Genomic DNA, 22,584 nt, shown 5'->3' with positions numbered 1-22,584 from the left:
CAGTGCTTGTTCCCCAGGGGTGCTCTGTGACTTCTCAGGGGATCCCAATGCGTTGAGGTTTGCGGCCGCCCTTCAGGGCACAGACCACTGGGTCTAGGAGTCATGTCGCAACATTGTCATTTCCTGGCCTTTGGGTTCTGGGCTCATTTCTTGGTAACTATCTAGCATGGTTGTGAGAATTCAGTAAGGCTGTGCCTGGGAAGGCACTGAACATATGGCTGGGGGACAGTAGGTGTTTCATAAATGTTCATTGGATTTCAAGTAAAATCATTTTCATCTTGTGAAATATTTTCTCTCCTCTGAATCTCTGACTATGAAGATGCACTTAAACAAGGGTACAAGAGAACAGCCATTCATTGTGGTGGGAACATAGATAGACAGAACTTTTACGGAGAGTAATTTTACCACATGGGTCAAACATATTAAAAATAGATAAGGTCTCTGTCCCAGCAATTCCGATTTGAGGAATTTACACTAAGGAAATGGTGGATCTGCACAAAGATTCTGCCCACTGAAGCCATGTTTGTATTCATTGTTCATCAGTAGGGGGTGATTAAAAGGATCACGGTACATCCATAAAAGGAATAGTATTAAGCTCTTTTAGAAAGCTTTTATAGAAGCATATTGAGTGAAAGCATGACACACACGACATTTTAATTGAGAAAAAAAGGCTGTAGCTGATACTCATTGTGGTAGTGGCCGTGAGTAGAATATATTTGCAAGTGGGTGGAGATCAGGACTTCAGTTTTTAAATAGACAAGATTGATTTTTGTCTATTAAATATCCTGTTTTGGCAATAGGCTGGAAGGATATATGCTGAAGTTCTCATTGTGGTGGAGTTTTTTCCCTCTTTTTTGGCTTTACCCATGAGGTCCAATTACCAACAATAAACATGCATTCCTTTTATTTAAAAAATCATTTTTGATGTTCTTAATCTTTAGAGCAATAAAATTGTAACTCGAGTAGCCACTCCCCTTTGGGGGTGATACATCCTCACTGGCTTGATGTAGTCTCATTTTTATGTTTGTGGCATCTGGGATTTCTAATGTTAATGATACAGCCATTTTAACTGTCAAGTGAAGATTGTCAACTCAGAACAACTTCCTAGTTTGGGGCCTGGGTCTGTTGAAATTGTTGCCCAAAAGATGTTCCTAATCTCCTTTCAGTTCCACATATGCTAACGTTTAGTTAACACCTCTCTTGAGTGTTAACTGATCAGTGCAGTTCTGATTTGCTGCCTTGGCACATCAAAATGGTGTCTGTCAGTTGGAGAATCAGCCTGTGTTGACTTTTCTCTCCTCAGGGTTAACATTTGTTTGCAGAACGTTCTTTCTCCAAAACTATTAAAAGTCAAGTTTATGCTAATTAAATAAACAACCCCTAAGTTGATGGGGATGGTGGGCCTAACACACCCACTCTTTGTACATTATTGATGAATGCTCATCCCTGGTGAACTTTAGCCAATGTACAGATACCGTAACTGTGGTTTCTTAAAATATTTTAATGTAGAACCTAGAGTCCTTTATAACAATTGAAGGCTTTCTCTTCTTCATGGAAAAATCCAGTTGCTTACTAAGGCAGTCTTCTTCTCTCCAGTCCTCCATCCTTTTGCCCCAAAACATTCGTTTAGCATGTTTTCTTTTTAGGCACAGGGCTGAGTGCTCCAGAGAAAAACATGGGGGAGAGAAGATCAGCTCTCCCAAGAAGTTCCAGTGTGGTGAGACAGGCCTGCAAACGCATAATTGCCCTGCAAACACAAAGCAGAAGTGACCCAGTTTACTCACTGGGGTGGAGGTGGGCTGTGGTTAGCAAAGACATCACCTGGAACAGACATGCGCTAGTGGATCTTACAGGATAAGTGGAACTTGACCAAAGGGAGGAGGAGGTACCAGGGAAAGGGAGGGGGCACAGGCAGCAGGTGAAGCAGGGGAGAGAGAAAAGTCATAAAACGTCTTAATTTTTAAAAAATAACAGCTTTACCAAGATATTGTTCCAACCAAGGGCAGTGGCATCTCAGTGTCCATTGTCTCTGGCCCTTCCTGGGGCTGCCCCGTGGGACCCAGGTGTCCTGGACGTGAAGGAACAGTTACCAGTTGTGCAAAGCCCCTGGCTCGAATCAGCTGGTGCACTTGGCAGGGCTAGGAAGTTCTCTTTCATTTTACGCATCATAGGATTTACCCTTTTAAAGTGCATGATGGTTCAGGAGTTTTTAGTATGTTCGCAGCGTTGTGCAACTACCACCACTTACATCATTGTAGAACATGTTCATCATTTCCAAAAGAAAACCCACACCTGTATGCAGTATCTACTTTCTGGCTGTATGGATTTGCCTATTCTGGACATTTCGTATAAATGGAGTCATACAATATATGGCTTTTGGTAACTAGCTTCTTTTACTCAGTGTAGTGTTTTCAAGGTTCCCCCATGTCATCGCATAAATCAGTACTTCATATCCTATTATAACAGAATACTATTCCATTGCATGGATATACTACCTTGTATTTATCCATTGAAAAGTTGATCACATTTGGATTGTCCTCATTTTTTGGATACTATGAATTATACTGTGGTGAACTCTGTACATAGGTTTTGTGTGGACATATGTTTTCAATTTTCTTGGATGTGTAACTATGAGCCGAGTTTCTGGGTCCTGTAGTAACTCTATGTTTAACAATTTGATGAACTGTCAAATTGTTTTTGAAAGTGGATGCACCATTTTAAAATCCCACCAGCAGTGTATGAGGGTTCTAACCTCTCTACATCCTTGTCAACACTTGTTACTGTCTGCCTTTTTTATTTTAGCCATCCTAGCGTGTGTGTGAAACGGCATCTCACTGACGTTTCCATTTGTGCTACCCTGAGTAGTGATGTTGAGTCTTCATGGACTTTTATATTCATTTCTCTCTCTCAATGTGTCTGTCTTTTGGATATACAATTAAATACGTAATTAGCTTTTTCATACATAAATGCTTCTCTGGGTTTTAAAAGAGATAACACAATTAACTCATTCCCTTCCAGCCAGAGTCTTATCTTTGGACTTCCATTCTCAACCAAAGCTCTCTGAAGGGTCAATGATATTGGTCTGGCTTTATTTTCCTACTCTACCCTCATCTGACCACAGACCACCACATCACACAACTCCAGGTGGCACCACTCACTTAGAATCAATGGGATTGGTGCTCCTTAAAGTGGTGTGATAGTTGCTGTTCTGCCCCTCTCTCCCCATTCCCTTTGCAATCTAGCTTCCAGGACTCATCATTGTTTGGAAACTGTACCTCCCTATCAGGCAGAGCTTCCCAGCTGCTCCCTGGTGTGCTGAGAATAAGCTCCTGGTGGGCCAGACTAATGAGACCTTACTCTTCAGGGCAGTCAGGTGGGTCTTGGGAAGCTAGAGCTTCTGAGCTGGTTGCATCTGGCCCTGGGCAGCCTCGCCTGGTTACCCTGATATCAGACAGAGATCGTTTTCCATTCTGCTGTGACAAAGGGTTGAGAAGTACTGCTAAGGTAAATAATAACCTTCATATTGCTAAATCCAGCAGACTGTTGTTTTTTGTAAGTCTTCAGTGTACTCTCTACCCTTGGCTTTCACAATGCAGCCCCCTCCTGGGGACTTCCTGCTTCTCCAGCTGCTTCTTTGTCTCTCCCCTTGTGTATTTCCTCCTCTACCCGATCACTGTAGGTTGCAGTTCCTCAGGGCTCAGTCCTAGACCCTCTCCTCTTACTCCACACTCCTCTCAGGCTTTCTCATCCAACAGTTAGTTTTTATATAGAGACAGCGTAAGAATTATGTCTCCCCTGGGCTCCAGACTAGTATATCCTACTGCAGACTCGAAGTCTCTTGGATGTGTCAAAGTCACCTCAGAAAGGACAGGTCTGAAATTAAGCTCAGCATCCTCACCTGCTCCTCCAGCTGGCTCTCTTCCAGAGTTCCCTAACCCGGGGTATGGGAGGGACCATTATCCACTCCCGTAAGCAAGAAAGCTGAACTCACCTGTGACAACTCTTGCTCAAACCCCTCATGCCCAAATCCTGTTAAGAACAGCTCCTAAACATCCCTGTTCCCCACCTCCACTATCACTACCAGAGTGGATCTACTCTCGTCTTCTATCTGTGCAGCTCTATCCTCTCAGTCCCACCCTCTTAGAGTGCCATGCTATTGCCAGAGTAATCTTTTTGAAGTGAAAATCTGATCCCATCACCACCACCAGCTCTTACTTAAAACCCACCAGTTCCTCTGGGGATGAGAGGAAACAGTGGTTTCCCCTGTCAGACCCACTGGCCTTCCCATCTTTCCTCCTCCACACTGGCTAGATTTCAGTCTCTTGGTTTAGTGTGCCTCCTTGCGCCCCTGCAGCTTTGCACAAACTGTTTGCCAGAATGCTCTTTACCCTCTTCTTTGCCCGGTTAACTCTCACTCAGCCTTCTAATCTCAGCTCCAGAAGCCTTCTCTGACCACCCCATCTCCATCAAATTCCCCTACCAGTTTCTCTCATTTATAATCCTCTTCCGTTTGGAATAATACTCATCACAGTTGAAAAGTTATTTGTGCAATTATTTGGTTAATGTTTCTCCACCACTAGATGACAAACTTCAGGAACCAGGGTGTTGACTTATTTGGTTTTCTATTCTATGCTCAGTACCAAACATAATGCCCGGTGCAACACAGATGCTTAAGAACTCTTTGTGGAAAGAATGAATGAATGAATGAATGAATGCATGCATGCATGCATGCCATCCTAAGTAGGCTGCAATTTATCCTGTGGGTGGAATGCAGGCAGAAAAATAAGATGGTTTGAATTTTAAAAAGAAAGCTCATTCAGCAGTTCTGAGACAGGACAGACACGGGTTGAAAGGACCCATTTGAAACCTATCAGCTGAAAAATAGTACAATTGAAAAATAATGAGAACCCAAACCAAGGAAGTACCAGTGGGATTGAAGAGTAGGGGGTGGGCGTGATGATGCTTAGAAAATTGAATGGATGGAGCTCTGTGACTCACTGAGGTGGCTGCCTGGTTGGAGGGGGGTGCAGCAACTAATCCAGGGGACACAGGGGCGGAACTTGTTTGGAGCAAGAGAGAGTGGGCTGAGTTTTGGACTTGGTGCAATTCGAGGTCTGTATGAGACACGCATGGAGAGATCGCTAATAGGCAGCCTGATACTTTCAGCCCTTCTTACAGTGGCTTCTTCTCAGCCTGTTAACAAGATCTAAGTTCATTCTTTTAAAAACAGAGCACTTCTTGAAGCCTTATCACCCTTTAATTACTCCTCTTCTTAACAAAATGTCCTAGAAAGGACAGGGGACACATGCTCTGTCTACATGTGCTTACGTCTTGTTCACCCGTGGGCTCTCTGTTCTCTTGGCATCTCTGATGAAACTGTTTTCAGTAAGGCTCCCAGAAGCCAAATCTGCGCCCTGTGAGACTAACTATACTGATAGACAGTGTCAGACTATATGTAAACTAGAACTTTGACCCACACCCGCAGCAACAAGCCCAGGAAGCCAATCCTTTTGTATACAATGGACAGCCCAGGAAGCCAGCCTGTTGTAAGTCAGACCTGTTGGAAGCACCAGCTTGCTATCCTCAGTGACATTTCAGGAAGCTAAACAGCAACGTCTACAGTAATCAGCCCCCAATGGCCAGGACTTGATTAGTGACTGGCAGCTTCCCTATTTTTGTCCCTGCTTCTAACTTAGGACCAACTAGAGAAAGCCAAATATGGATCTCTAACCAACCACACAGGATGCCCTACTTCTAGTTCATCCACCTACAGCTTCCCCAGGCCAACAGCCTCCAATCAGGGCACCCCCTGAAGGCTTCTCTTTTCTACTCGTGAGCTTTCCCACTCCTCCACTTGCTCTGAGTCTCTGCCAAAACTCAAGAGATGGTGGCTGACTCCCTTGCTACAGCAAATGCAGAATAAATACCCTTTGCTTTTCTTATATGGTGGGTCTTTACATCCACAGCCTTTCACTTTTTATCTTAGGAATTCATTCAGCTGCATTTAATACTACTCACCACTCTCTCCTTGAAATCCTCTCTCCCCTGGCTCCTGAGCCCCCAACTTCTGGTCCACGATCCTTCATGTCTGTGACATCTTTGCTTCCTTCAGGACCCCTGGTGCTAGAGGGTCCAGGGTTCCCTCCTCAGCCCTCTTCTCCCTCCTCACAACTCTCCTTGGTGATGGCATCTACTCTCTAAGGTTTCAGATACCACTTTTTGCTCCACTCCCACACCCCTGTGTGCAGCCCAGCCTTGTTCTCACTGGTTGTCCCCTTTTGGATGCTCCATGATTCCCCAAACTCAACATACCCAAAACCAAATTCATCCCCCACCCTCGTAGGCTCCCCCTCTCCTCATCCCTCCACAGTCCTGCCACACTCACCAAATCACCCAAGAGAAATAAAGAGATTCTGCTCATTAATTTGGCCTCCTAAACATTTCCTCAGTGCATGTCTTCCCTCCTCTCCCTTCCTATTGCCATCGCCCAAGTGAGGACTTCACTGTCTCTTCCTAAAATATTGCCAGTCCCTTAATGGTTTTTCCCATTGCCAGTTTTGTCACCTTTCAAACAAGCCTTGACTCATAACAGAATCATCTTTTACAAGCACACGTTTCAACAATCCTTCCCTAAAGCCCTTCAGTGCCTTCAGTATTTAATAAGGCACACAGGTCCCCACGACGTCCTCATCAGCCACATTTCCTGCCTCACAAGGCTTAGAACGGGATGTCCCAAGCAGACACCACACTGTGGTGCCCCCTACGTCTGTACAGTGATGTGAGTGTGCTCCCAGCTGGGGGCACAGCTCTGCTGCTGCTCTCACTAGCATCCTCATAGGTGACCCTGGTCTTAGCTTGGAGTCCTTAGAGAACGTTCGTGGCAAGCGGTCTGACTCCTGTGATGAGACCTCTCCTCAGGTAGCTGCCGGCAGGAGGGCTGTGCTGGACTGAATTAGCAGTGCTCCACGAACGTCAGCGTTCTCTTTCTTGCAAGCCCTCGATTATGCTTGGCTTTCAGGTATGACTGAAACCAAAAGCATCTGCGGGAAAGCCCCCACACACAAAATGAGTCCCTGCTCATACTTACAAATCTGGCCCTTTCCCTCCTGTGACCCCATCAGCAGATAGGGGGGCCCAGCGGGCTCCCTCCACTCTCCAGAGACACGTCGTCGAGTGTCCCAGCAGGCCTCCTACTGTCAGCCGAACCAACAGGAAGAAAGAAAGTCAATATCGGAGTGCAACCGGCTGATTGTTAAAGCTGGACTCGGGTGGAAGAAGGATAATGGTCTGGTGATTTCACACGTAAACATTTTTAAGATGCCAATAGCCAGCGGGCAGCCTTTCACATCAGATATCTGTGAAGCGCATCAGCGTTAAGGGGAGGCAGGGAGACAGGACACTCCCGCCCGGAACTGAAGATCTAGGAGCTGGTACTGGAGAAAGGAGCACCTCATTTTCCAAGTGCCAGATCATGCCTTCCTGATTTACGGCAAGACTTCTGAGGCTGACTACTCAAATCTAAAGTTACTGCAGCTGCCTCCCAGTGCCAGTGGCAAATGATGAAGTGGATGACAGGGTAGGAGAGGTAAACAGAGCCCTAGGAGGCCGGCTCAGGCCAGGAACTAGGTCCCAAGTTACAGCAGACTATTAGGACTGACTCTGGGGAGGGGGGGCATCATGGATCATCTTGATGGGGGAGTAGTAAGATGGCAAACACTCGGAGACAGTCAGCTGCCCACAGCAGGAGTGCATGACACAGGCTCACGTTTTTCAGTCACCAAGTCCCCACCGCATATACATACATACATACACACAGCACATGCACGCCATGCACATATGCGCACCACACACACATACACACAGACACACACACACACACACCCTGCACACCACACATACCACTCACCCCCCCCACACACACTTTTAGGTTAACTAGGCGGCAACACCACTAGGGACGCTCGTAACAGCCCCTCCCCGGGGGCCGCGGAGTGGGGATCGGAGCTTGCTACCTGCAGCGGCGCAGAAGCAGCGGTGATGCCGGGTCTGAGCTCCTAAAGCTACATCCTGATGCAGTGGCCCTTAGAACGGGAGAGCTCCGCCTCTGCTCCGCAGGTTCACTGGCTCGTGGCGTTTGTGACGAGGCACGGCACTGGGGACACTTCTCAGGACGTATTCATGACCCGCAGGTCAGGAAACAGCAAACAGCCTGCCCATCTACTGTGCTTTGACTTCCTCAAAATGGTATCTGTTCCTCAAATAGGGGACACGTACCTCTCTCGTGAAAGGTAACTTTCTTGGAAGTGATTCTCCCATCTCCAGACTTCAAGAGGCTTGGTGGAGGCCAAAGCCAGAGTTTGCCCGGAGGCCAGTCCGGATTTAGGGCCACATTAGGGAGAAGTGAAACCTTGGGCATTTATGGTGGAGACGCAGGCAGCAGATGTGGCTCTGGGGATGGGAACGGGCTGGAGCCTGGGACTGAACGTGGCTGTGGCGAGGTTTATGGGGTTGTTTTGCTGACAGCGGGGCCGGAGCCTGAGGAAGGAGGCCTGACTTGGCCCCGAGAGCCCCTGGCCTTTCTTCCGCCTGTCCTTTAGAACGAGCCCTGCTGACAGGTTTGGGACAGAGCTGAGGGGGAGAATCTTAATGGCGACTGATGGGAGTACCCCCTAGGTCCAAGGGCATCCTCTGCTGCTGGGCTTGGGGTGAGAGGGGCTCACAGAGGCTCTGGTCAGCTGACCTGAAAGAGATCTGAGGCTCAGCAGAGAGTAGACCTCCCCCCAGCAGCTCAGTCACCCCACTGGCGGGTCTTCACTCTCTTTTGTGAATGCGCCGCTGGGCATTCCGGGACCCGATTACCCGGGTGGCATCTGTGTCTGCCCTTTACTCCGCCGTAGCTGCCTTTGGTGTGTTTCCTCAGACATTTTTGGTACAAACATGTTGAGAGAGGAAGGCCCTGTTGGGAGAGGGATGAAGGCACATGTACTCATCAACAACATTTTTGCAGAAAAGCACACCCAGGTGTGGGCGATTCGGGAAAACCCACAAAACCACCGGGCAGGAGAGGCGCCTTGAGAGAATCAGCAGATGCAAGTGTTGGAATGAGGCCTCCCTCCCAACCCATGGAGGAAATGTTCCGTTTTCCAATTTAAAAAACCAGTGTGAACCTTCCTCTACAGCCGAATTAGAAACAATGGAAGCTATTGGTGAAGCTCAAAGGGTTTACTCGGCAGGAGAGCAGAGAACTTAGAAAACGTTGTGGAAAAAACCGAAACACCCACAGTACTGAGAACAGAGGGGACCATGTCGAAGGAGGAAATTGAAAATGTCTGAGTTGGTTTGGGCCTTGATTTACCTGCTGAAAATGAGAGGATATTTCACATTCAGAACAATGTGCCCGCAATGATGAGTTCGCCGCTTCCTCAGAAGAATCCAGCAAATTAGTAGGTAATTCTGATGGAATAACGAACCCGCTCTAAGGCGGAGCATTAATTATCACCCTGCTGCAAGGAAGAGTGATAATGTGGATTTGACCGGGAAGGAGGAGAGAGAGCTATTTTCAGGGTCAGTGGATTTCTCTTTTCTTTTCCCTTTTTTTAAGAAGTGAAGCCACATAGGAGAGAAGGATGTGATTTTTCCCTGTCAGCTGAGAAGCTTTGTGGCTTGGAGAGTCTGCTTCTGGTAGGAAAGGATTAACACGGGGCCTTGTTTGCACAAGGAGGCTGCCCCCTGCCATTGCCGTGAGGAACCTACTAGGATCCAAGTTCTTCTGGGAAGTGTCCCTAATGCACCTTAAAGAGCCAGCCCCCCAGCTCTACTTCCTCCTTAACCAGCCCCAGGGCCCTGGCATCTGGGGCTGTTTTGTTTTAAAGTTTCCCTGCCCCATTCTGAGCACGCACAGTGAGGAGATGGGCCAGCCCCCTTGCCTGTTCTCTGGCAGGACAGCTGAGGATCCGAGATCTCATCAGGGCCGACCTCGAGCCTCCATCTTACCAGTCCTGAGCTCCTCCACGTTCTCTAAGTATGACCCCATGGCCTGAAATACATTCCTTCTTCTCTTGGCTGATTCCTGCTTCTCCTTACGCCCCTCCCTCAGGAGCACCCATTCCGGGAAGCTTCCTCCGAATCCCCCCGCCCCTCCTTCTCCGTTAGACGAGCTTCAAAGTGCCTGCAAAGCAGCCCGGGCTCTCCTCCGCCACAGCCCCGATCGTGCTGGGTGGCACCTCCCTAGTCACTGGCTTCCCTCACGGGACCACAGTCATGGGCCACGTGGTGGTGAGGTCTTTAATTGTGATCCCATGATTGATCCCAGGATCCAGCCAAGGGACTGGCAGCTGATAGGAACTTGCTGGAAATGGGAGTAGATGGCCTGCCTGATGGCAGGTGGCAGAGGGGGTCGGTCCCCCAAGGCTGAAAGTTCCATCAGTAGTGCAGGCTCAGGGGAATGGGTCCTCTGAAGGGATCTCGAGAGTCAAGGGGAAATGGACAGTGAAGTGTGAGAGTTAGAACATTCCTGGGAAACACCTCACCCCCTGCTTCCTGAAGAAATGCACTGATGGTGCCACTGGTGGGATCTTATTATTGATCCTGTCCCGGGGAGACCACTCACCTGGGTGGAGAGTGTGGAAGAGACCAGAGCCACATTAAATCTACACGAAGGTAGGTACTGTGATTTCCGCAGAGCACGTCCTTGGACTGGTTTTGAGGAACATCCTGTGAGACATTAATATTCCTCCTTCCTTTTAGACTCTCAAATAACACATTGGTCTTAAGACTGGGGCAGCTTTGATCTCAGCAGCTTTCATTTCTTCCCTCCCTCCCTCTCCTCTTTCCTTCCCTCCTTTTCCTCCTTCTAGGGGTTTTCTAAGGATGACATATGAATATATGAATTGTTGTAATAGAGCAGGTCACAGATGTATTTGCATGTGACTGATGGTTGGCTTGCAGACAGGCTCGTAGTCTACACATGCTGAGAGGGGCGATCTCAGGCTGGTGGGGATGCCTCACCCCTGACAAACTGGAGTTAAGCCATCTGTGAGTGATAAATCAGGCGCCCCAACCCATGGACATCCAGAGATTTCTCACTAGGTCTGAGATTCTTAAGAATAGGAATTGTGTCCTGTTCGTTTTGGGCTCCACAGCACGTCACTGAGAGTAGGTCCTTGATGATGCTTGTTTCATAAATGTGTTCATCTCCCACAGTGGTACATGGCATGTGAATTACAAATGGCAGAGAGGACTTTAGGAGGCCTTCTACCTCAGAGGCCAGGAGCAAGGCCAAGAGTATCACAGGGTGTGCACCACGAATGGGCAGATGGTAAACACACATCCTCAAGTGAGAGGACCCACGTAGCCATAACCACCAGGTCTCATTGGATGTGACGTCTGTGTTATCTGAACCCTGGACTGGCAGTCTCAGGACAGAGCAAGCTTTCTCACTAGAGACACATTTCGCGTCTTTAAAGCCTTCTGATCTATTGCGGAAATAAAAATGGACAACAGAGTTTCCCTTTTCTTTTCTAAGCCCTTCCATGGCCTTGGCACTTACTCAAGACACATTTGAATGAATGATCTGGATGTGCAGGCAAGCTGGCAGGGACATCTGTCACAGAGCTGGCGGCCAGCATGGATTTGGCTGGTCCAGCTGGCTGGGCGGGGTTCCCGTCTCCCCCTGGTGCCCCTTCTGGAGCTGGGGAAGCTGGCTACCTTCTAAGCTAGAATAAAGCCTTTCTCCTATTTAAGGAGATGTCGTAAGAAATTTCCCAGGATGCTTCTTTGCCTGGTTTATGTTCCCCATTTACCTCCATACGCATAACTTCCTGATCTGAACATGACGTCCCACCTTTCAAAGTCTTGGAAGGCCTTTCTCCCAGTTTCCGGATGTGAAAGTTTTATCATCTTCAATCCCAGAGTTGCTGGTGTTTGATGTTTCCCCGTCAGGGCATGTTTTTTGTTGTTGTTGTTGTTGTTGTTGTTGTTGTTGTTGTTTCTGATGGGAGGTTTTTGGTAAAGCTGCCAACCTCATAAAACAAAGTAATGGTCCTCAGGAAGCAATCACTTTAGCTATTATTTTACAGAAATCTCCCTGAAAGCTTAGAAAGGACCCAGAAATTTCACTGCAGAGGAGCAAGAGGCAAAAGAGCAGCAGCACGTAGATGGCAGGGAAGGTGACTGCTGACTTTACAAGTGCTTGGAGATAATCTGGCACCTTCATGGGAAACCAGGGGAACTGCAGTCACTTTTGCTGGACAACTTGTCAATCTCCTGGCATTGAACAACTCACATAGAAGAGAACTTTTTTCCATTGCACAGCTTTGCAATTTTCTCTAAGGTCAATGCTGCACGTGGGATGCCTAATGGGACATCACTGTAAAAATGGCAACTAATTACAGGTTAGTGGATAAAACAACACTCTTCTCTGGAGAGCTTGTGCATATAGGTTGAAGGATAAAACAGGGCTGAATGGTATTTGATTTCTGTGTGTTTATCCAAGTCACTGGCCCAGGCAGGAAGGTAATATAGGAAAAGGGACATTTTTGGAATAGTTGTTTTTGAATTATGCTCATGAAATATACACTCTGCTATGAGGACATGTGGGAAAGCTACTCTCTGACCGCATGACTAATTTTTAAAGCCTTGCATAGAGAGAATTCCCCCCAAGAACACAGCTGGGTTATTCCTTTGTGGACTGAATGTGTCAATTATGAATTGAACTAAAATGAAATTTTACTCCGTGATGGCAAAGTGAACTGAGGAGTGGACACTGTAGCTATGGTATTATGTAGTAGTTCATACACCAAGTACTATTATTTTATTAATTTTTAAGAACATGTTTTACATAAAAACAGGCAACATCAAAAAAGCTCAGTTGATAAATGAACATAATATATCACAGATGATTTCATCCACATTAACCTACATTTATTAGCTTAAACTGAGAGATTAGGGGGAAAAATTGGATCTCATTCCAGCTTTAATCATGGATACAAATCGTTTGAAAGTTATTTCATTAAGATTCTGAAAATCAAAGATTAACCTATACCATCTGATCCATGCAGCAATTGATAAATTCAGTATTTTCAAAGGAAACATTGAATTTTTTTCTTGCACCAGATTGAAACCTTTCTGAAACTTGTTTAAATGCATCAAGTTCCGAGCCCACCTTTTCGGTATGCATGAGCAAAATACTATTTAATTTCACACTCAACTAATCCTTTAATAATTTTCTTTCAGCCAGAATGAAAAAGACTATTATTAATTTCCTAATAAAATTAAAAAAAATAGTTATTGAGGATATGACTCTAACCTTGGACCAGTTTCAATTTCTTTTTATTTTTTTTCTGAGAATACATCAAAGATTAATGTCAATGGCCAGAGAGAAATTGTCCCTAGAGAACTATTCAAGGTCTTTTTCTTACCACATTCGATGGGACTGGAATGAATTGACATTATAGCATCTTTACCATCACTTTTAAAATCCTACTTTCTCTTAATACCGACAGTGAAGGCTTTTAGAACTATTATTTACTTTAAGTTAATAAAGTATATCACAGACAAAAATATACAATTTTACATTGAAGCAACATTAAGGGTCTCATTTTAGTTGACCAAAAAAGAATGTTGAGGAAATTTACAGGTAGGATTTAATTGTGGAGCTTGCTCTTCCTTTGTGAAAAAGAATGAAACTAGATCTCTCGCTTGTCTCCAAGGACAAGAGGTTGCAGACCTCATGATCAAAGCACCTGCCAGTTAGAAGCTCACTCACTGAAAAATGATCATGCAGCTTCAGTGTCGAAGCCCAAGGATGACAACAACAACAAAAAAAGGAAAAATAAAAACCACCCCAACCAGAGGCATTCTAAGCTTCTACACTGAATTTCCTGTTTCCCACCAGTTTATGATGACCCTTAATGTTACTGGATGGATGGCTGCATATTTGAGATGATTAAAAAATAAAAGACTGCCTTAAAAGCACCTCCTTCTCAATTGTATGTAATTACATACAAATGAAAGCTTCCTACTGACAGTCCTAGGGAACCCATTTGTTACTGTTTCATATAAAGCACCATTGAGCCAATTTTTAAAAGCACATTTGCAGTGATCAAATGTGTCCTCAAGTTTTGTTGATTTTGTCTTTAAACAAAAAGTGTAAAGTGTGTTTCATTTTCGTGCTTCTTATTGTATCTGAATTGACAAAAATGTTAATTACGGAAGTGCTTTTAATCACTATTTTCCCCAACAGACGAGAATGGCTTTGTGAAACTCGATGAAATAAAGAAATCCGTATCTCCCAAAGAAGCAGATCGCTGACCCTCCATCACTGCATGCAAAAGAAGGGTCTGTCCGAGAGTATTTTCCCCAAACTCCTAATGGAAAGGGCAGACAACACGCAGGAAAGGCTAACCCTTGAACTGACCAACTTCAAGTTTTAAAAAATCTTTGATTGGACCCAAAAAAAAAAGGTAGCAGTTTAAAAAAAATTAATGATTTACAAATTATAGAAAAGATATGTTATCTACAATATATGCCAGGTGACTCATTAATTTTTTTTAAAATCCACATCCAAATGAATAATTACAACTACCATCTTGGATCTTGGTGCTTTCCAAAATTCTGAAATTACAATGAAAACGGGGGACATACCAGATATTTTTGGAGAATTGGGCAGAGAAAAGAAGCAAGTGAACCTTCACTCTTTGATACAGGCCCTGTATAGCAAACTTCAGCCGGGGGCACCTTTTTAAGGTGAAATTAAAAACCTTTGAAATTAGAAGTTTATCATGGAAATGCTGACAGATCCTGACCTGGAGAAGGGCTGGCAGGTGACGCAATGATATTAAGCAAGCTCTCCCTCAAGCGCAGTTGCCCTTCAGCGCGGGGGATAGAGCTGTCTAATGGGCACCGCTGGCCAGCAAACAACCATGATTTAATGTGTGTGAGCCTTAGTCGTACGGTAGCTCTGTGACCCTCTAAGCTAAGCCAATTTTTCTTTTCTTTTTCCAACTGAAATATGCCTCAAAGGGTAAAAGATTGACATTTTAGCCTTCATTCATGGATATATTGCTTTCTTTCAACAATATCTGATGGGCCTGTTAACCACCACCCATGCAGGGGCCGAGCACATTCTAAGAAGGTCTCACTGAATACAAAACACCAAGCGTTTTTAGTTGTTTATTTGCATTTTTTTTCTCTGCTTATTTTAGTATGCACCACATGTAAGTTAATGAGGGCTACAGTTAAAAACATTTTCAGTGACTGAAATCTTACTTTTCCTTCTAATGATCTGGAGCAAATCACATATTCATTGATTATGAGGAATAAAATGATTTCTGCTACAATGTCGAGGAAAAATGTGTTCATCCCTATGAACAGTTCTCATCTACAGAGATGGTTTACACAATGCAAGTAATGAAGGAGTTTTTCCTTAACTAGTCTACTACCAAACTGAAAAAAAAAAAAAAGAATCTTAAAATTCCCTTGAAAATACCATATGGTTGGTCATGTATCAATAAAGGAAAGACAGTCCCCATTACCAGGCCACCACCATAAGAGCTATATTAAATACTTAGAAAAAAAAATATGGAGACACTTGTGGCAATGATTAAATTGATCATTACAGAGATACACTGCCATAATGGTACATATTTATTCTATAATAAAGTGAAATAAAAAATAAGATCAATTTGGTTATAGAAATTCCTTAAAGAACACCACCACTTAATTATTTCAAACTTGAACTATCCCAAGAATGTCGTGAAAAAAAGCAGAAAGCACTGGCTAAAAGCAAAAGCAGTCTGGGTACACCCACGTAATCAGCATGCCTTGTGCTTGTCTGTTAACCCTCTGAGTACGTCTCTGACACTCAGGATCTTGATAGCTTAGTGCTGAAAAGATTGCATTCCATCTGATTACTCAGTATTTCTACTTGACAGGTCACATTCCGCTGTTTACACAGCATAGATCACTCAAATTCTACAGCGATGCGCTGGGATCCCCTTGCCGAATGGCCCTGCAGTCTTCTGAGCTGCCCCTGTGCCGTGTTCTGGGAAACATGCCACAGCCTCACGTCGGCCACAGTCCTTCAAGACTTGGACAAAATAAGGTATGAGCTGAACACCGTAAGGCCTGTACACTAGATGCTGGAGCAACACATGTAAATGCCCATGGAAAAAGCAGTAGTTCAAAGAGAGGAAAGTGACAGTTGCCACAGGTAGGTCTCTACCCACATCTTTTCATGTTCACACATTTAGCGTCGAGGCCACCCTATACACCTACTCCTGAGTCTTACTTAGAATAGTGCTTTGCTTTAGAGCTCTTGAGAAAGCAGTAGATTCTGAGCAGTTCAGGGTACTTTACTAATACGGAATCTACCTACACACCATACCCCTCCTGGTGTTCTGTCCTTCCCCTCCTCCCCCTGAATCCAATTGACTTGTGCTACTTTGTGATGTTGTCTGTTAAGATATTCAGGACTCTCTAAAAGAGGGGAACTTCTCAACATATGATCTGATGTTTACATAGCAGGACAACACAGGCCAAAGAGATAAACCTAAATATGGAAGACAAAGAAACTGGGGGGGACTGTGTTGCAAAAAATCATGACATGCTGTGATTTAAAAATCTATATTAATATAGACCATATGTTTATGAATTGAAGTGTAAAAAGCAGCCATCCAAGGCCAAGGTGTGTTTGAAAATACAGAACTGACTGTGGAAACGTCATACACAGACTTCAAGACTTTCAGATATTGAAGTACATTCCAAAGCAGAGGCAGTGCATGCTGTTCAGCCATCTAGATGCAAATTTCAGGACCCATCATTCATTGGTTGTCTCCTGGGTCACAGAGCTGAGCGAACCTTAGGAGGACGTGTGAACTGGGCCCCTACCTCCCAGACACCGTGGCCAGCCTCCTCTCTAAGCATCGCAGTAACTACCGGCAGTGGCAGGCCCCTATTCTGAATGTGATACACGCAGAAGGAACTCACCGGAGACACAGGGCTAGGCAGGAAGATTTGGTAACAAGAGTGAAATACAAGTGTCGGACAGGACTTGGCCCAAAGAGAGAAAACAGCACCTCCCTCTGGACATCTAAGGGCAGTGCTGTGAAAGGTCATCTTCGGAAGCAGAAGTTTTATCTGTCAGGGTACCTTCTAGGTCTCCCATCCGGTTCTCCCCGGGAGACTATATGTAGGTGACCTAAAGGTGCACATGGAATGCTCTTACCGATGGTTTATTTCTTTAAGACCCATTTTTATGACATCCTAGGTTGTTTGCCCACTGTGCTTTCTCCTTGGCCACTTTGCAAAGCACTAGCCTCTAGTCCCCTGTGCCCCAGAGCTCTGCCTACATACGGACTTCATACTCTGTGAATTTCACACTGAAGACTGAAATGCATGAAAAAGCAGGTGAGAAAAAGAACAAGATCTTGTTGCCTCTTTCTGGTTGAAATTCCAGCCCTATTGAGCACCTGGCAATTTATTGCTCTTTTCCACCAGTTTGTTTTGTTTTGTTTTTCCTGTAGATGTCTCATACTGAGCAGGCAGACCCTCACTCACCAAGCACAGGACAAGGGATGGTGACTTCCAGAGGGTCTGTGCTGGCAGTAGCAGCAGCTGGAGTGGAAGCAGCATTTCTGGGGCATCATGAGCACATCTTCATATGGAGGCAATTTGGGGGAGGGGCACCATCTAGTTCCCGGGTCAGGCTGTCAGCCACAGACCTAAGTCCCTCCACTGGGGACGCAGGACTCGTGGCAGCTGACAGACCTCCACTGGAAGAAAGTCCCTTTTCTTAATAGGACTGTGAGGAGAGGAGAGGAATGCTGATGCTTAAGTTATAAACCTGCCACGTTCTTACCCCACAAGAAAGGACAAGCAAGATATCACTCTAGACGCTCTTCTTGTCTGGGCATCTCAGCATCTAATAACAACCCTTGATCTGCAGCAAAATCAAGAAACATGCATGTATAAATCCAAAGGCCTGAAAAATTCCCCAAGGGTTTGCCATAAAATCCTATGCACTCAGAAGGTTAACGTGTGCGATATTACATACTGCAGATCCTAGCTTGATTGATAAAAACATTCGTTGCTTCTGTGGTTTAAAAAGTTGCAAAATAGCCTTAACCCTTTGAGGACCACCAACGACACGTCATCATCTCAACCAGCAAAGGGACATCGCTACAAGGATACCAGAAAAGACACTTTTCCGCTCGGCCATTCAAGCATTGAGTGCTAGGTAGGTCAGATGAAACTGCTTTACGTAAATCTGGGGGCAAAAATCTCAGAGTCTCAAAGGGTTAAGCTAGGACTTCGAGTAAAAGGGTCTTATTAAAAGGGTGAGTTGGGGGAGCGAACAGTCTCGGAGGAGCTTGGGGAGTAGTCTTCCGACTCCGAGTTGAGTTCAGGCGGCGCTGGCTGGGCCTTGTACTGGCTCCTCACATCCGGGTTGCGTCTTCGTCGGAAAACCTGCCTCTCCTTATCAAGAGCGGTGGTCTAGCAGGGGCATAAAATGAGAAAGAGCACAATTAGGCCGAAGGAAATGGCAAAATAAATGCTTTCTGGAACTTTCTGAGGTCAGACAAATATGCTGGCCAAGTTAACCTGTCCATGGTTGGTTCTCTGCTCCCCTAGATGCAGCTCCTTAGAGCATCTGGTCCTGACATCACGGGCACAGGCAGGATGGGTGATGCCGTGTTCAACCCCTCCCCAGCCCTACCCAGACCTCCCCTAGCTCCACATCTATTACTCTCGGTCGCTCCCAGCCTAGCCAGACACCCCCTGGTAAACGGGGGCCCCGGGACAGAGTGTCTGCCACGTGAGGACGCCAGGTGTGCCTCGTTCATCAACAGTCAGCTCCAGGCGGCTGCAGAATAAAGATGAGAGGTGATGAAGTCGTCAGACACGGAAACAGAGCCACCAGCTCGCCTTGTTATTGTAGCACCTCCTCATTCTAAATTCTCTTATTATCTGTTGATGAGGGAGTGTGGCCGAATCTCTGGGAAGGATGATGGGTTTGACTCTGAAGGAACCTCATGCCTGAAATTGAAAACTGCTCTGAATGCAATTAAACCAGATGGAAACCTTCCTGCGGATTTTCCTTTACTAAGTTCACTTTCATTGGAGCATGTGGTCATTTACAAAATCAAGATTCAATGTCGTAGGTTGTGTTGTAGGCACAGAGACCAGAGACTCCTGGTCTCTGTGCCTCATTTTCCTGAGGAAACATTAGCTGATCTCCGGGATGTGCTATCCAGCCATAGTTCTGGAAGCTATTATGACATTAGGACTGGGGAGGGCAGGACTTCATTACAGATTTAATGGGTGTGAGGAGGAACAGGTCATTACAGAGAAACCTTACACAGAGAGCAGAAGAGCAGGTACAAAGCCTGAACAAAAATACAGAACGCATATAAAAGTTGAAGGCATCCTTGTTTGAAAGTCCCTCTTTAAAAGGATGTAGCCTGGAGGTTATTCTGCTTTTAAGAGATTACTTTTCCTCTACAGGGATATCTACCACCATTTTTCCTCTTGGAAATTTACTGTTAGCTTCTTCAAAGAACAGAGATAAATTTATAGCCAGCCTGGTTCTGAGAACAAAGTGAAAACTAAGCCCCTCATACGACGGCAGTGTAGCATGTTAGATCTAAAATGGGGCAATCGAAGTTCCAAAATGAAGCAATAAAGAGAGGCAGAGTGTAGGCCAGTACAGTAAATGGCTTCGTTAGGTTGAACTGCTCCGCTTCAAAAACTATCCACACACTGAATAACAGTGTTACAAGCCAATGAGGAAGATAAACTTGAATAATTCACTTCTTGTCTCGGTAGACTGTTAATACAGTGATTCAATAACTGGTTTGTGGAAATGTCTACCTTTAATTCCTCGGCGTGGCGAATTTTTAAGGACCCTCACGTACATAGTACTTGGTCTTCTACCCACCGATTTTATGATATCTTCGGCATCATAAACCCAAATTCCTAACTTTATTTAAAACATTGTGAAGTTACAACACATGGTATTTTGCTTTCAATGCAAACTGAAAATGTTCTGTTTGTGCAGAGTTGAAGGTAAGAAAAAACCCAGGCATCTATTTAGTCTGAACTTGCATAAAAAAACCACTCTCTAGTTAATCCAAGAGTAATATAAACACTTCCTTGGTCATAAAAACTATTTCTATGTCTACCTTCTTGAGAAAGAAAAAAGTCATTGGCATCAAACCGAATGCTGACTGGTAACGGAGGTTCTCTGGTGTGCGGGAGGAAGCACCCGGGGCCTGCCGTCAGGGACGTTGTGTCCTGCTCCATCCATCACTGGCCGTGAACCATTCACTCTGTTCTCAGTTAAATCAGGGGCAGGGGTAATGCCCTCCCATCCCTCCCACAGTTGCTAGAGGCAAAAATGGACGTGCAGATGCTTTCTAAATGGTGAAGACTCCCAGAAATGAAAAGTGAGTTTTTTTTCTTCTTCTTTACAGAGTAAGATATTGTTCTAAAATTAGGTAACTACAGGTTAGAGGAGAGCAAGACAAAGCTCGCACTGGAACGCACCTAAGGGTCCTTGCCCTCCCTCCCTCCCCTCACTGGCACTGTCTCCATGTTTCCCTCATCTCCCCATAATTCACTCAGTTACTCCCAGTCACGCTTTTGGCCGCAGCCACTGAAATAGGCCCTTTCTTTTCTTTTTGTTAATTTTTATTATTACTATTTTATTTTGGAGGAGGGTAATTAGGTTTATTTATTTATGTTATTATTATTATTTAACAGAGGTACTGGGGATTGAACCGAGGACCACATGCATGCGAAGCACACACTCTGCCACAGAGCTGTACCCCACCCCCTTCACCACCTTGACCTAGGCCTTTTCTCCACAAATCCTGACACCGTTTAATGCAGAGGCTGGTGGCACTCACCAGCATGGATGGTCCCCTTCCCCTTAGCTTCCCCATCAGGACAATCATATTCTCCCCCTCCCTTGTCCCTTTGCCTGGACAGCCCTTGCCTGGTCCCTTTTAAGCGGTCAGTTCTGGCCACTCCTGCCTGTTTCTCAAAATGTCAGCAGCTTTTCCGTGCTGGCCTTTGCTGATGGGCCCTTGTGTTCAAACGCTCCCAGGCTTTCGGTTGTCCCGATCTCACCAGGAGCTTCACCGCAGTTATTTCTGCAAACAAAGCACGTCAGGACCCCAGATCACGTACTAAGGGCGCGATGGTTGCTTCTGGTGCAAGTACAGACTCAGCATTTAAATAGAGCTGAGAAAGCGTTCTTCGTCCAGGGCTTTGCTTTACAGGCAGGGACAGTGAGGCCCGCAGAGCATCCCTGACTAGGAACAGAACTCAGTTCTCCTGCACAAGGTCCAGGCAACCTCTTCCCCTTCGCTCTGAAGTGTGTTGAAGCAGAACTAGATGGAGCCACTGCGCTCCAGGAGCTCAGTCCTCCTCAGTTCCCAGCCAGAGCGAGCCAGGGAGAGGACACTGACCACAGGCAGCACCAGAAGCCAAAAGACCAGGGTGAACCCATGTTGACGACCGAGAACCCTCTCAGGGGAGCACGCCAGGGTTCACCGTGTGCACAATCCCGTTCTGGGCCTGAGGACAGAGTTTCCGACCCACCAGGGGCCTCGCAATATTCCCAAAGGCTACAACGTTCAGGGCTCCCAACAGACTTGCCTCAAAGATGTTCCAAAGGGCATCACTGCCCACTGGCCTCTCTCCCCGGGCTTCTGCTCACTCTGTTTCCAGCTCTGTGGACTGTGGTTCATTCAAGAACTTCTCTGCGTTCCCTGAAGCCCAGTACAGCTCTCACTATGTGTCCTGCATACAACGCAACTGACTGATGTGCCGCTCCCTGCCACGCTCCAGACTCTTTGGAGGGCAAGATCAAGTCTGGGCATCCTGCCTGTGCTCCCCACAGCTCACAGCTCACAGCAGCTACTCTCCAAACATTGTGGCTTTTGAAATAAGGGAAGGTACAACAGAGGTCACCTTATTTCCCTCCTGAGCACTCAACCTCCAGCCCATCCTGCACACAGCTGACAGGTCAATTATCCCCAGGTCCGATTTATTTACAATTCCTCATAAAGCCCAATCCTTGTCCTAACAGTCACAACGTGCCTACAATAAAAATTTCCAGCGTCTCGTTCCTGTTGCTACTCAAAATGGTCCTGGGACATCAGCAGAGCCAGAGGTTCCCATTGGTGGACAACAGCATCATCCCCTTCCTCTGCCTACGGTGAACCTCAGTTTCCCTTTGGACATACCCCGCTCCCATACTCTGTGATTCCAGTGAAGGGGACCCTACCCCCTTTCTGAGGGCATGGCAGGGGTGGCTTGTGACCCAGGAGCAAGCCTATGCTGACTGCATTCCCTAGTCCCCGAGACTGGGTCAGGATGGACGCCCGGCCCAGCTCACAGGACACAAGGAGACCTTCACCGAGACTCCACAGCTACAACAAGTCCCCACTGTGAGAGGGTGGCAGGCTTGGAGCTGCATCCCCCATCCTGGTACCCTGAAGCTCCAGGTTCAAGCCAGCACGGGGAGGCAGAGTGCAGGGATAGGAAAGAGACCCTGCCCTGCTGGTGCTGAATCCATCCATC

General features: G+C 46.0%; 1 protein-coding gene and 1 long non-coding RNA gene across 6 annotated transcripts in view; both read right to left on the bottom strand.

The window, feature by feature from the left end:
* Positions 1-1,491: 1,491 nt before the first annotated feature.
* LOC116668489 lies at positions 1,492-8,112 on the bottom strand. Its single transcript, XR_004325593.1, has 4 exons — positions 8,010-8,112; positions 7,088-7,193; positions 1,981-2,068; positions 1,492-1,747 (listed from the first exon to the last, which is right to left on the bottom strand). It is a non-coding gene; the product is annotated as an uncharacterized LOC116668489 (long non-coding RNA).
* A 4,681-nt stretch (positions 8,113-12,793) lies between these two features.
* The window catches only part of DCLK1 (doublecortin like kinase 1), a 298,064-nt gene continuing 288,273 nt past the window's right edge, over positions 12,794-22,584 (bottom strand). For all 5 annotated transcript variants that reach the window (XM_032496299.1, XM_032496298.1, XM_032496295.1 and 2 more), the window contains one exon: positions 12,794-18,489. In XM_032496299.1, the coding sequence (XP_032352190.1) occupies positions 18,432-18,489 (58 nt within the window). In that variant the 3' untranslated portion in view covers positions 12,794-18,431. The remainder of the gene's footprint in view (positions 18,490-22,584) is intronic.

The sequence above is a fragment of the Camelus ferus genome, chromosome 14, assembly GCF_009834535.1.
Source record: "Camelus ferus isolate YT-003-E chromosome 14, BCGSAC_Cfer_1.0, whole genome shotgun sequence".
Taxonomy (NCBI): Eukaryota; Metazoa; Chordata; class Mammalia; order Artiodactyla; family Camelidae; genus Camelus; species Camelus ferus.
This window is presented reverse-complemented; position numbering and strand designations above follow the sequence as displayed.